Below are 15,206 nucleotides of genomic sequence, written 5' to 3'. Positions count from 1 at the left end.
TGCAATTGTGGACCAAATCATGCCTAATTCATGGCTGAAAATTTGTCGAATTCAATCGCTCTACTTGCTCGTGACAAGTGAAGATGTACTTCGCTAGGGGGCAGCATTGGCCTTCACTTCACATATGTAATAAAATGCATATGTGCACGCGAAATGATCAATCCACTTGTAGGAGTAATTAGGAAGCCATGCAGCACATCTTGTTTGTGTACTATGAGGGTCAAGGTGTCTAGGGTACCCCGGGTCCCAGTTGTTCCATTGGCCGGTGCCGAGTGCTGTCCCGTCGTCCCACACCCAGGTTCCCTCCTGAACCTGGGCTGTCAGACCGATCCAAGGGAATATATATTTACTGGGAAAACTGTCCTTGATCTGTTTAACCAGGAAGTCGTTTGTTGCCTGGTCCTTAGGCATAGCCAGGTGCCCGCCGGTAGCCCGACAGGAGGACTTGGCATCGGAGTAGGTCTTCTCGTCTGTAGCGAACTTGTAGCACATGTCAGGCTAGTATTTCCGGATGAGACATAAAGCCTGAGGTTCAGTACTAGTGTTTGAGGAGAGCCACTCCTCGAGCGCGTTGAAGAACCTTCCGCAAGAACATCCATTATTGGGTGCATCCTTGGTTTGTTCAAATAATCACTTAACCGCTTAACCTCGTATTTGTATAGTAGGCAATAAGCTGCAAAAGACAGAACACTGGGAAACCAGACCCCTTGATTTGGTGCGATCACCCACCCGGCACATGCGACCGAACTTTACCGGCCCCACTATCCTGTTGCCACCCCATACACACTATCCAGCACCCCCTCACTATCCACCTGTCGAACATGTGGGCTGGTTCAGTTCGGGTCTGGTCTCCCAAGGAAGGTGTGAGTGGATCAAACATTCCTAGTACAGTTCTCTCTTACACGGATTATTATCCTACATTTTCACATTACCAAGAAGGGAAAAGAAGCTACAAAACAACACATGTGTATGTTTGTAAACATGCCTTTAATCTGTACTTGCGCAGTTGTGCAGAAATGTACAACGGAGGTCTTCATTCTACTATCAAAGTTAAACTGTAACACAAGTATTTGGACTTGCCGAAATTTCCGACTGATCAACTCCAGGAAAGGAGGGCTAAGGGTGGAACTGTCTGGCACTTGGGACATAGCCTTGGGGGCAAACCAGCTTTAGCTCCTATATTAAAACAATAGGAGCTATTGTCCCCTTTTACTTCAAACTTGTCTTGAGTTGTCTAATTTGCTTTCTATTGGACTATCTAAAAATTTGTCTTCTCCTTATTTGCATATCAATTCATAGTTCGTGGTTATAAACCTGTTGTTCAACTGATCTTGCTCACAGTCACTGACGAAAAGTAGTGGATGCTACTTGAAACGTCTGACCGTTTCCAAAATCATATCCAGTTGTTTGAGTAATTGCTTTTTTGGTGTATCTTATTACCTGGATGTCTAATCTTCATCGACGGATCAACTCCAGTCTTTACAGAGTTGATCAGTCGAAAAGTTGGGTATTGTAGTTTAAGACAGAATGGCTTCTACCAACACAGATGAACTTTCAGCTGAAGGTCTTCATTGAGGTCATTCGTAGATGAAGGATAGATCCAGGCAATAAGATGCGCCAGTTACTCAAGCAACTGGATTTGAATTTGGTAACGGTCAGACACTTTAGGTAGCATCCACTACCTTTCGTTATTGTCACTGACGAAAAGTAGCGGATGCTACCTGAAGCGTCTGACTGTTTCCAAATTCAAATCCAGTTGCTTGAGTAACCGTCATTTGACGGTTTAAAAAGGCTCGTGGAAAGGATAGTCGGGCATGAAGTCGAGCCAACTGACGTCACACGCGCGGTACGGGACGTTGAAGCCGTCGATGGTCTCCATCTCCTGTGACGTCAGCGCGAAGTCGAACACCCGGATGTTCTGCTGGATCCTCGCCGGCGTGACGCTCTTCGGGATGACGATCGTGTCGCGCTGGACGCCCCACCGGAGGAGAACCTGCGAGAAAGGGAAGAAGATTTCAAACGCAGTCTGGCAGGATAGAAAAGAGGTAACAGGTAGCCCCATAGAATTTTTGAAGCCGTATGGGCAGTGGGTTGTTATCCACTGTGTCTTTTGCACGGTATTGGAAGGCGGAGCCCATCCCTCTACGCCCACTGGCTTTTATCTCCCCAACCAAAGAAGAATCTGCCAGAAACTGATCAATGAAGAATTAGGCTGAATCATTTGTAACAGAAGACCTCCTTACCTGAACCACATACTTGCCTTATTTGTCTGTTATAGGCTTGAGTTTGAGGTAAAGATAAGTACCTAGCTTCTCTGAGCACTTTTTTCTGTGTTACATGTACCAGACATTTGTTTTTTTGAGATTTGAGAAAGTATGGATCAAACTGAGAAACCTTAGAAAGCATTTCAATTCTTTACTTGGCATTCCACAGGTGGTAATAGATAATGATCAGAATAGAATAATGGTTAGAGCGCCACAAAGCAAATTCAAATCAACTTACATACCCAATGCTTTTCCCAAAACACGTGCAGGTAGACATCAGAGACAGCTACAATTTTACCCTAGCTAACCTACCTATGCATTTGGTTCATATTTCAGGCCCTGTAATGCTTTTCACCGTCATGTATACAAACGAAGTCCTCCTTACCTGAGCCACAGACTTGCCATATTTGTCTGCAATCGGCTTGAGTTTGGGGTCCTCCATGATGGAGGGGTCTCCAGGCTTGGCCCAGGGCCTGTCAGGGGAGCTCAGCGGGCTGTAGGCTGTGAACACTAAACCCTTCTCTTTGGCAAACTGTAGCAGCTGCTTCTGGTTCAGGTACGGGTGGCACTCCACCTGGAACCGTCAGACAAAGTAACAGTAAATCTTACATGGCTTTGTAATTGTTTACATGCTGTGAATTAGACTTACAATCAGACGTCCCGACATCGTATGACTTTGAAATTTACACTGACTGTGTGTTGTGGTACGTTGTAACAGTCTTTCAATGACCAGCAATTATTTATTATTGTTATAGGCCTTTAAAAATGCTTCACAGTAACTTATCACTTTGGCCTCTAATAATGGGACACAAGAAGGAGAATGGTGAACTTCAAATCGTTGTAAGTGACTGACAGTCCACGTTTTAACATGCTATGCTGCTGCGTTGCGTTGTCACTCATATATGATAAGAATCAGATTTTCCTCAGCCAGTGCGTGAACTTGTAAGTTGTTCATATTTCTATCTCCAAACTTAATTCTTTCTCTACAGAAAGGCGTTACGAACTATTCACTTGTACCACATTTCTAACCACCGCACCTGTACCTGTCCACAGTACCTGTACCTTAACTTGTACCTGACATTTGTACAGGTACACAGCCCTAGTTAACACACCTGTAGGACAGCACTTGATCTAGGCGACGTCGATCACAGCCTGGATCTGTTTATCTTTCTATACATAACTCCTGTACCTGTATCTGCAGCTTTCCCTGTACCTGTACCTGACATTTCTGAGTTTTAGTTTACACACCTGTAGAACAGCAGGTTTGATCTTGGCGACGTCGAACACAGCCTGGATCTGTTTGCTGCTCTGTACATAACTCCTGTACCTGCACATATACCTGTACCTGTTCCTGTTCCTGACATTTCTCAGATTTAGTTTAAACCTCACCTGTAGAACAGCAGGTTTGACCTTGGCGACGTCGATCACAGCCTGGATCTGTTTACTGTTGAAGTTGGACAGGCCGATGTTCCTCAGCAGCCCGGACTCAACACAGGCTTCCAGCGCCTGAAGTGGAGCCAAATAACACAAGGGATGTATGAAATGACCACTAAACTGGTAGACGTACTGACTACTATTAAAATACCCAATACTCGGTCAGATAAGAATATATATTAATGTCTTCAAGTACAAGGGCAAAAGTAGTATACCCAGGATTAAAGATAACGACGCCATTTCCCGTGTTTGAGAAGAGCCACACCTCGAGCACGTTAAAGGACCCACCGCACTTATCGAAAAGAGTAGGGGTCCTTCCCGGTGTGAGTGGTTCAAAACCTACAGTCCTATGGCCGCACATGGGGCAATTGTCGTATTGAGGTCACCTGCACGCCGAATGGCAGTCGCCGTGACAGACCCTTGCGATCTAGCTCCGCCAAATGTGCGCTCCTCGCAATTCAGCCCCTGGCTGCGAAGAGAGAGTATTCGGCCTACCCAATAACAATAACCAATTATAATTTTTTTCGCAAAGAAAGGAAAACATATTGCAGGAGATGGAGCATTTCAAGCCCTGTTTCAATCCCACAAAACAACACACACCTTCCACGTGTCCGTAAAAGGAATATCTTCTCCGATGACTTTCCCTTCCGCGTCTTTGGGGTTCATCTTCATTTAATGTTGCCAGGGAGATATGATTATGACTGAATGTACGTACAACTCCGAGGACAAGGACCAGGCTGTTTATGTAAGTCCAAAGTGAAGATACTATCGGGAAGTTTTTGTAGAGTATTTGATTTTAATACCTTGAATGTATACATTATCAATGTATAGATGTATCTGTAAACCATTATTTTAGTGACCTGTACTAAAGCCAAGTGGGTATATGTGTACGATAAAGGTCTTCATTCATCCATGAATTCATCTTATAGAGTTGAATGGCTTAGAATTATTACATTACATCGGCAATCTTTTACGTCTCATGGTGTATGTTTTGGGTACATCATTTGTATTGGCATGCCCCAGAAAACACACAATCTATCTGCTGTGCATGTCTTGGGTATATCATTTGTACATAACTGAAACATTCCAAGACCTTAGTTGTCTTGGCATGAAAACACACAAACTATCTGCTTTCCGCTGTTATTCCTTAGGGCGGCCTGGGGACCAACAATGAGATGTGCCAAAGCACTCTGTTCTACTACCCCAAAATGAACATAGTCTTCTGCGACAGTCATCCTCATCCTCTAAGCGTCCTCAGCTTTGCTGGTGTCCAGGACATCAAGTAAGAACCATCAGTAGAACTTCTCCTCTTTCTTCTAACACGTTCATAAAGAGGTTATTCCAATCGTATGATATTTTGATTTAGTGAATTAGCTGGCCCTTTTCGCAAGACTACTAAGATCCAAAAACAACATTTGAGAACTAACGATCACGTTATGCCAAAGGTAGCAGAATAAACTATCAGTATTATTTTAGCTTTTTGCACAAATAGCGAATGGTGTATTTGCAATAGTGGCATCTAAACATTTCCGCGTGCTTTTGCCACAGTTACAGCTTCGATGTCCCAGTATGGGTCAACACCATCCCTGTGGTGGAACCTGCCAGTATGTCCAACATGACGTACATTGATGTCGTGCGGAGCATCGCGTGGGACAAGGACAAGGCGCGGCGGTTCTCCGACCACCTCCGGGAGGGAAACTTTGTTTCCATGTGCGGCGGCAACACAAAGACAAGCGTCGACGCGGTGAGTGGTTTGCTTTTGGAAGACATTAACCTTTATCAGAGAGCTCAGTTGTTTTCCAACACGAAAAGATTTGACTCTCCGACTTCTGAGCAGCTATTCCGAATCATGAAGGAAACCAAGTGACTTCCATGCGACATGAACCAATCGTTGTCTTGTTTGACTTCTCCATATCACACGGATGTGATTGTAAAACTGGTGTGCACACATGTACCACTTGCCATCACCAAGGATATTCCTCTGGTAAATAAGAAGAAACATACGTTGCCTGCCAAAACTATTCGGCTACTTCAGCAATAGTTAAGGACTTTGTCAATGGTATAGAAACAACTTTATCGTCATGACACTAACTGGAATTTTCACAGTCTGTAAACTAACTTATCTCTACATGCATCTGCCCCCTCTCAGTCCCAGTACACGAAGGAAGGCCCCCTACCGAAGGCTGCCGTCCCAGCCGCTGCACCACTGGACCCCTGTAGTACATCTACTGGGACTACCGGGCCTGAGATGTGCACATCGCTGCATCTTCTGTCTCTTATGATATCTTCAATTTTGTACACACTGTAGACTCTAACATAGTTAGTTGATAAGTGTTAATGTTCTTTCTACACAACCAATTACCTGTAAACGCTCTGTAGTTTTTCTGCTACCTTCATCAGGGAAAGGCTGACTGGTCTGCTTCGCACTGCAGCTAGGTGTTTCTGTACCCTGAGAACCATCCTTCTTGGTCCCGGCCCCGGCAGACTATCTGTTCGGCAGCCCCGGCAGTTCTTACCAAAGGACCTCTATCAGCACTCCCGGGGACTTATCAGACAGGGAGTAGTGGCCCGGCCCATGCACTGACTGACTGATAACTCCACGGGAGTGCTAATATGGTCCTTTGGGAAGAACTGCCGGGGCTGCCGAACAAATCCTCTGCCGGGGCCGGGACCAAGAAGGATGGTCCCCAGGGTAGGTGTTTCTGTAGTGGGAAGGATGCATTCCCAAACGTGACTAAGCCCGAACCCCCAAAGAACAAAAGGACTTGATACCCAGTGATTTGCCTTCCTGATGAATATATTCACAGAAGTGAGATTCAAGTATTCAGATAACTAAGCATTTCATGTCTTTTACCCATTAGATCAATGGACCTACATTGAAGATGTCAATAGGATATTACGTTCGTTAATGTGTATGCGCATTTGGATGATTGAATGATGGTATGATGCAACGAATTTTATGCTCAATTAATTATGCAAATTAGGTGGTCATTAGCATAACACACATTCTGTTGTATTCACCATTCCTAAAGCTACCCACATCTCCATTGACATCTGTAGCATGTACCGTAAGGGAAATATGAAGTTTATGTATAAATTATGCAAATGATGTCCTCATTAGCAAACAATGTCCCAGCAGTAGCTGAGGTTACATTTCAGTAACAGTATAAAGTCCAACCAAACCAAAAATGTAAAGAACACAATTTCCAACACCTTCCTAGATACAACAGTGTGATGAGGATTGTACATACGGACTCCCCAGGGTGGCCTAATACATGTGTTGGATTGTGACATCCCAAACGTCACATTTTATCTAAACACACAGATGCCTCACAAAGGAAACAATGCATAAGCTGACTATTTAAGCTTACAGTCACATAAATGAATATCAAAAGTGGAAATGGGACATTGTAACTACATGTACATTGTACATGCAGTGTGAAGATTTGATAGCTATTCAAATAACGCATGATGAAGTGACTAGAAAAAGATGAAATGAACACACCTGAATCACATAGATGTCCATTACTACCATACACTGAAGGCTGCAATTGTGGACCAAATCATGCCTAATTCATGGCTGAAAATTTGTCGAATTCAATCGCTCTACTTGCTCGTGACAAGTGAAGATGTACTTCGCTAGGGGGCAGCATTGGCCTTCACTTCACATATGTAATAAAATGCATATGTGCACGCGAAATGATCAATCCACTTGTAGGAGTAATTAGGAAGCCATGCAGCACATCTTGTTTGTGTACTATGAGGGTCAAGGTGTCTAGGGTACCCCGGGTCCCAGTTGTTCCATTGGCCGGTGCCGAGTGCTGTCCCGTCGTCCCACACCCAGGTTCCCTCCTGAACCTGGGCTGTCAGACCGATCCAAGGGAATATATATTTACTGGGAAAACTGTCCTTGATCTGTTTAACCAGGAAGTCGTTTGTTGCCTGGTCCTTAGGCATAGCCAGGTGCCCGCCGGTAGCCCGACAGGAGGACTTGGCATCGGAGTAGGTCTTCTCGTCTGTAGCGAACTTGTAGCACATGTCAGGCTAGTATTTCCGGATGAGACATAAAGCCTGAGGTTCAGTACTAGTGTTTGAGGAGAGCCACTCCTCGAGCGCGTTGAAGAACCTTCCGCAAGAACATCCATTATTGGGTGCATCCTTGGTTTGTTCAAATAATCACTTAACCGCTTAACCTCGTATTTGTATAGTAGGCAATAAGCTGCAAAAGACAGAACACTGGGAAACCAGACCCCTTGATTTGGTGCGATCACCCACCCGGCACATGCGACCGAACTTTACCGGCCCCACTATCCTGTTGCCACCCCATACACACTATCCAGCACCCCCTCACTATCCACCTGTCGAACATGTGGGCTGGTTCAGTTCGGGTCTGGTCTCCCAAGGAAGGTGTGAGTGGATCAAACATTCCTAGTACAGTTCTCTCTTACACGGATTATTATCCTACATTTTCACATTACCAAGAAGGGAAAAGAAGCTACAAAACAACACATGTGTATGTTTGTAAACATGCCTTTAATCTGTACTTGCGCAGTTGTGCAGAAATGTACAACGGAGGTCTTCATTCTACTATCAAAGTTAAACTTTAACACAAGTATTTGGACTTGCCGAAATTTCCGACTGATCAACTCCAGGAAAGGAGGGCTAAGGGTGGAACTGTCTGGCACTTGGGACATAGCCTTGGGGGCAAACCAGCTTTAGCTCCTATATTAAAACAATAGGAGCTATTGTCCCCTTTTACTTCAACCTTGTCTTGAGTTGTCTAATTTGCTTTCTATTGGACTATCTAAAAATTTGTCTTCTCCTTATTTGCATATCAATTCATAGTTCGTGGTTATAAACCTGTTGTTCAACTGATCTTGCTCACAGTCACTGACGAAAAGTAGTGGATGCTACTTGAAACGTCTGACCGTTTCCAAAATCATATCCAGTTGTTTGAGTAATTGCTTTTTTGGTGTATCTTATTACCTGGATGTCTAATCTTCATCGACGGATCAACTCCAGTCTTTACAGAGTTGATCAGTCGAAAAGTTGGGTATTGTAGTTTAAGACAGAATGGCTTCTACCAACACAGATGAACTTTCAGCTGAAGGTCTTCATTGAGGTCATTCGTAGATGAAGGATAGATCCAGGCAATAAGATGCGCCAGTTACTCAAGCAACTGGATTTGAATTTGGTAACGGTCAGACACTTTAGGTAGCATCCACTACCTTTCGTTATTGTCACTGACGAAAAGTAGCGGATGCTACCTGAAGCGTCTGACTGTTTCCAAATTCAAATCCAGTTGCTTGAGTAACCGTCATTTGACGGTTTAAAAAGGCTCGTGGAAAGGATAGTCGGGCATGAAGTCGAGCCAACTGACGTCACACGCGCGGTACGGGACGTTGAAGCCGTCGATGGTCTCCATCTCCTGTGACGTCAGCGCGAAGTCGAACACCCGGATGTTCTGCTGGATCCTCGCCGGCGTGACGCTCTTCGGGATGACGATCGTGTCGCGCTGGACGCCCCACCGGAGGAGAACCTGCGAGAAAGGGAAGAAGATTTCAAACGCAGTCTGGCAGGATAGAAAAGAGGTAACAGGTAGCCCCATAGAATTTTTGAAGCCGTATGGGCAGTGGGTTGTTATCCACTGTGTCTTTTGCACGGTATTGGAAGGCGGAGCCCATCCCTCTACGCCCACTGGCTTTTATCTCCCCAACCAAAGAAGAATCTGCCAGAAACTGATCAATGAAGAATTAGGCTGAATCATTTGTAACAGAAGACCTCCTTACCTGAACCACATACTTGCCTTATTTGTCTGTTATAGGCTTGAGTTTGAGGTAAAGATAAGTACCTAGCTTCTCTGAGCACTTTTTTCTGTGTTACATGTACCAGACATTTGTTTTTTTGAGATTTGAGAAAGTATGGATCAAACTGAGAAACCTTAGAAAGCATTTCAATTCTTTACTTGGCATTCCACAGGTGGTAATAGATAATGATCAGAATAGAATAATGGTTAGAGCGCCACAAAGCAAATTCAAATCAACTTACATACCCAATGCTTTTCCCAAAACACGTGCAGGTAGACATCAGAGACAGCTACAATTTTACCCTAGCTAACCTACCTATGCATTTGGTTCATATTTCAGGCCCTGTAATGCTTTTCACCGTCATGTATACAAACGAAGTCCTCCTTACCTGAGCCACAGACTTGCCATATTTGTCTGCAATCGGCTTGAGTTTGGGGTCCTCCATGATGGAGGGGTCTCCAGGCTTGGCCCAGGGCCTGTCAGGGGAGCTCAGCGGGCTGTAGGCTGTGAACACTAAACCCTTCTCTTTGGCAAACTGTAGCAGCTGCTTCTGGTTCAGGTACGGGTGGCACTCCACCTGGAACCGTCAGACAAAGTAACAGTAAATCTTACATGGCTTTGTAATTGTTTACATGCTGTGAATTAGACTTACAATCAGACGTCCCGACATCGTATGACTTTGAAATTTACACTGACTGTGTGTTGTGGTACGTTGTAACAGTCTTTCAATGACCAGCAATTATTTATTATTGTTATAGGCCTTTAAAAATGCTTCACAGTAACTTATCACTTTGGCCTCTAATAATGGGACACAAGAAGGAGAATGGTGAACTTCAAATCGTTGTAAGTGACTGACAGTCCACGTTTTAACATGCTATGCTGCTGCGTTGCGTTGTCACTCATATATGATAAGAATCAGATTTTCCTCAGCCAGTGCGTGAACTTGTAAGTTGTTCATATTTCTATCTCCAAACTTAATTCTTTCTCTACAGAAAGGCGTTACGAACTATTCACTTGTACCACATTTCTAACCACCGCACCTGTACCTGTCCACAGTACCTGTACCTTAACTTGTACCTGACATTTGTACAGGTACACAGCCCTAGTTAACACACCTGTAGGACAGCACTTGATCTAGGCGACGTCGATCACAGCCTGGATCTGTTTATCTTTCTATACATAACTCCTGTACCTGTATCTGCAGCTTTCCCTGTACCTGTACCTGACATTTCTGAGTTTTAGTTTACACACCTGTAGAACAGCAGGTTTGATCTTGGCGACGTCGAACACAGCCTGGATCTGTTTGCTGCTCTGTACATAACTCCTGTACCTGCACATATACCTGTACCTGTTCCTGTTCCTGACATTTCTCAGATTTAGTTTAAACCTCACCTGTAGAACAGCAGGTTTGACCTTGGCGACGTCGATCACAGCCTGGATCTGTTTACTGTTGAAGTTGGACAGGCCGATGTTCCTCAGCAGCCCGGACTCAACACAGGCTTCCAGCGCCTGAAGTGGAGCCAAATAACACAAGGGATGTATGAAATGACCACTAAACTGGTAGACGTACTGACTACTATTAAAATACCCAATACTCGGTCAGATAAGAATATATATTAATGTCTTCAAGTACAAGGGCAAAAGTAGTATACCCAGGATTAAAGATGACGACGCCATTTCCCGTATTTGAGGAGAGCCACACCTCGAGCACGTTAAAGAACCCACCGCACTTATCGAAAAGAGTAGGGGTCCTTCCCGGTGTGAGTGGTTCAAAACCTACAGTCCTATGGCCGCACATGGGGCAATTGTCGTATTGAGGTCACCTGCACGCCGAATGGCAGTCGCTACAGACCCTTGCGATCTAGCCCCGCCAAATGTGCGCTCCTCGCAATTCAGTCCCTGGCTGCGTAGAGAGAGTATTCGGCCTACCCAATAACAATAACCAATTATAATTTTTTCGCAAAGAAAAGAAAACATATTGCAGGCTAGGGGGTTGAAAATTTCAAGCGCTGTTTCAATCCCACAAAACAACACACACCTTCCATGTGTCCGTAAAAGGAATATCTTCTCCGATGACGTTCCCTTCCGCGTCTTTGGGGTTCATCTCCGGACCTCTCTTGTAGGCCATCGGGAAGTGGATGAGGTAGAGGTCCAGGTAGTCTAACCCCAGGCTTGTTAGGCTCTTCTTCACGGCCTCCTCCACATCATCAGGATGGTGGAAGTTGTTCCAGAGTTTACTGAAGTGTACAGAATGGAAGTTGGTGACGTCGTGTTGGCGTAACCGTTAGGGTGTTTGACTCAGAGGCCTGGGTACGAATCCCTTGACATGCCACCGATGTTGTTCTCTTGGAAAAGGGGCTATACACGACTTTCCTCACCCCACCCAGTGGTAAAATGGGTACCTGACTTCGTTTGGGGAGCCAAATTCATATCTTGAAGGGCCACTACTGCAAATGCGTATTTCCAATCCAAAAGCTAAAATGGTGTACTTTTACAGTAAACTCTGTAGAATAGGACAGCTTCCGCCAAACAGCGAGAGTTTGTGTTATGCTTTGGTCCCAATTGGAAAAAGGGGCCCCGCCGGGTAGTTCACGAGCTGTTTTTGCACTTTCGGGCGTGACCCCTACGTGGCCCCCTGGGACACACTGCGGCTGCCGGGCCCGGCCGGGACCCCGAATTATTTTATTCCGGCCTTAAAATCAATGCTGGACCCGGTAGCGAATAGACGCCGTGAGCTAATCGTGCGAGCAACGGGGTAGCCCCCACCCCCCTACCCGCTAGTCCACCGTGACAAATTTGTGGCTTCTGGGCCAGGCCGGGACTACACCCCCGATACGCACCGGTGTAATTGGGAACGTAGCATTACACAGATAAGGTCCTATTCAAACAGAACCTCCTTGTGAATGGAGTTTAAACTGTATAAAGCCAACACAATAAATTGGACTTACCCAAATTTTCGACTGAACAGCTACAGTCTTTTTCAAGGAGTGAGCAATCCTTGAAAAAGACTGTAGCTGTTCAGTCGAAAATTTGGGTAAGTCCAATTCATTGTGTTGGCTTTTTACAGTTTAAACTCCATTCAGAATGACTTCTACCAACACAGATGAACTTTCAAGTGAAGAACCTCCTTGGTTACACAGACGACATGCTCACCTGGTGATGAACATGTCTTCTCTCTTGACGACACCTTCATCGAACTTGGCCTTCAGCCCCGCACCGACTTCGTTCTCATTTCCGTAATTAAAGGCGCAGTCGATGTGCCTGTAGCCGGCGTCGATGGCAGCTTTCACTGCTTCAGTTACCTGCAAAGGGTCAGAAAAATTCCGACTGAAACTCGTATCAAAGTAGTGAGAAAGTGTGATGATGACATTGGTTTTGTCTAACGTCTCTTGTATTTCACATTTGAATTTAATATCTCCATGAAAAATGGAGATATAGTTTTGGGTGTGGCTATGTGTCTGTCTGTCTGTGTTTCCGGAATACTCTAGTCAGCATAACTCAAGAGACTCTTGACGGATTACTATATTTGGTATGTGGGCGGGTGTTGTGAAGCCGATATTCAAGGCCGATTTTGGGCTCCCTGGTATGTGACCTTGGTACTGCAGCAGAAGTTCCATTTTTGTATCTTTTGACTTGGACGTGCTATTTCCTTGATTTTTAGGTGGCAGATAGCTTGTGATGTAATGAAAAAGTGGTGTAGGTTTGGGCCCCCTGGTTTTATTTGTTTTCTTCGTCCAGTGTGACTTACTTATGTGTCTAGTCACCGCTTTTAAATATAAAAGTATAAAAGACTAGAGAGACGTGAGTAGAGTGTGTGGAATCTTCAGCTGGGCAGGAACTGATGAATACATGCACAAAGAAATCAACTCACAAACAACGAAGCAAGCAAAGAACAGCCAGTGAGTTTCGCCGTTAGTCAATGGATTTTGTGCAAACATCCGTTACAGGCGTTTATTGACCGCCCCTCCCCTTTTTGCCTCGCACGGACTCAAACCGACCGCGTCAGCAAAGGAGAAAATCATGATCAGCATTCAAAGTAAAGATTCAGTGAGAGTTCCTTCACTACTGTGCTGCAATAGCGGTTTTGCAATGAAGGCCAGAGAGTTTAAGGAGTTATGCTACTGGGGAATGTAGAATTTTTTCTACAAAGTACAAAGGTTCTACTTTCAAAGCAGAGGCTAGAATCCGTCTTGTTTTGGACGTCATGTTAAGCGTTTTCATCGGGATTTCTATTTGTCAAGTTTTCTCTCCGTCTGACAGGAAAAACAAAAAAACCCTGACAAATAAGAAGCCCGATAAAACGCCTAAAAAGACGTCCAAGACAAGACGGAGCCTAACCTCTGCTTGGAGAGTACAAAGGTTTGTCCAGTCCCGCACTTTGTTGCAACTGTATCAAAAATTAAACCTTTACCTCTCCTGGTTTGGATTTCCACGTACCAAGCCCGAGAACCGGCATCTTAACACCCGAAGGAAGCTGGACGGAAGGCACAGCCATCTTTCTTAAGAAGGTATTGAGAAGTCTAAGAATTTTTGGGAAACTCAGAGCTGTCTTGTGACTTCCTCGCTGTTCCGCGTCACGCCAGCTGCTGGGGGGTCAAAGTGCGGTCTAACGGCCTCCCAACTTGACCTCTATGAAAAGCGACCCTTGAGCAATTTCGAGTGTGAATAAAGGCACAAACCAACAAACAAAGAAACAGATTTAAAGAAAACAAGAAAGCTTCGAAAAAAGGTGGCCATGCGACCTTATTATGGTGGGGATGAAATAGTTAACCCTATCCAGACTGGGGGGGGGGCTAGAAGTGCCCGCGCCAACTTTGACATCGTATAGCTGCCGAACGACATGTGCTAGGACTACCAAACTTGGTGACTTTTCCTAAAATTTTGTTGGCAACAATATTATGATAATAGTATAAGTCAATCATTTTTCGTGTTGCCATGGCAACGGGTTTCTGAAAGGCATTTTATGCAAAAATCACTATTTTTTTTAAAACAATGTAAGGTTTTCTTGCTCAACCACACTAGTTTTCCTACATGTATAGCATCATATGTAATAAGATGTAACTTTCATGATTTGATATTCATAATCTATGCTAATTAATTTGATGACTTAATCGGTCAAAATCCAAGATGGCGGATCATTACACTATTTTAGGTATCAACAGGCTTTTTCGCCTTCAAAATCGTCACTACGTTGCATTTTCTTTACCAGAAACATTTAGATTAACGTTTCCAGTCTATATTTAGTATTTTTTGGGTCATAAGTAGTAAAAAAAGTGTTTTTGAAAATTTCAAAATGGCCAATCCAAGAGGGCGGATCCCAAGTGGTCGCTAACAACACGTGACGTCATTTAATGATGTCATTTTGACGCCAACGTAGTTACCACTAGTTTGTTTAATACCTTTAGATATTACGGGAATTGCCTATTTAGCCAATAAAATCACGTCAATGACGTCATGATTACGTCATATTACGTCATAACGTCATTAAAATTCTAGGAATTATAAAACTTAACATGAACATCACTCCCTACATATTTGGGAATGATACATCATACCGTTCAGAAGTTATGAGGGGGGGGGGGCGAATCAGCCATGTGGCGGTACTTCAGCATTAGGCCGGGCACACGTGGCAGAGAGTCTCACCTCGGCTAGACAGTGCGCGGGCACCGGCTAGCGACATGTGGAGGTACTCCAGCGGGTG

General features: G+C 44.5%; 4 protein-coding genes across 4 annotated transcripts; all 4 read right to left on the bottom strand.

The window, feature by feature from the left end:
- Positions 1 to 93: 93 nt before the first annotated feature.
- On the bottom strand, positions 94 to 492 carry LOC136443796 (CD209 antigen-like). Its single transcript, XM_066441160.1, has one exon. The coding sequence runs from the start codon at positions 490 to 492 to the stop codon at positions 94 to 96; it is 399 nt and encodes a 132-aa protein (XP_066297257.1).
- A 476-nt stretch (positions 493 to 968) lies between these two features.
- Positions 969 to 4,364, bottom strand: LOC136443795 (aldo-keto reductase family 1 member B1-like). The gene is made up of 4 exons (XM_066441159.1): positions 4,299 to 4,364; positions 3,654 to 3,770; positions 2,650 to 2,838; positions 969 to 1,993 (listed from the first exon to the last, which is right to left on the bottom strand). The coding sequence occupies exons 1-4, from the start codon at positions 4,362 to 4,364 to the stop codon at positions 1,784 to 1,786; spliced, it is 582 nt and encodes a 193-aa protein (XP_066297256.1). The 3' UTR covers positions 969 to 1,783.
- A 2,973-nt stretch (positions 4,365 to 7,337) lies between these two features.
- On the bottom strand, positions 7,338 to 7,736 carry LOC136443794 (CD209 antigen-like). Its single transcript, XM_066441158.1, has one exon. The coding sequence runs from the start codon at positions 7,734 to 7,736 to the stop codon at positions 7,338 to 7,340; it is 399 nt and encodes a 132-aa protein (XP_066297255.1).
- Positions 7,737 to 8,212: 476 nt separating this feature from the next.
- Positions 8,213 to 14,110, bottom strand: LOC136443393 (aldo-keto reductase family 1 member B1-like). Its single transcript, XM_066440616.1, has 6 exons — positions 13,917 to 14,110; positions 12,659 to 12,807; positions 11,544 to 11,742; positions 10,898 to 11,014; positions 9,894 to 10,082; positions 8,213 to 9,237 (listed from the first exon to the last, which is right to left on the bottom strand). Exons 1-6 carry the CDS (start codon positions 13,998 to 14,000, stop codon positions 9,028 to 9,030), a joined length of 948 nt encoding a protein of 315 aa, XP_066296713.1. The 5' UTR covers positions 14,001 to 14,110; the 3' UTR covers positions 8,213 to 9,027.
- Between the last annotated feature and the right edge of the window lie 1,096 nt (positions 14,111 to 15,206).

Source organism: Branchiostoma lanceolatum, chromosome 10 (assembly GCF_035083965.1).
Source record: "Branchiostoma lanceolatum isolate klBraLanc5 chromosome 10, klBraLanc5.hap2, whole genome shotgun sequence".
NCBI classification, from domain to species: domain Eukaryota; kingdom Metazoa; phylum Chordata; class Leptocardii; order Amphioxiformes; family Branchiostomatidae; genus Branchiostoma; species Branchiostoma lanceolatum.
This window is presented reverse-complemented; position numbering and strand designations above follow the sequence as displayed.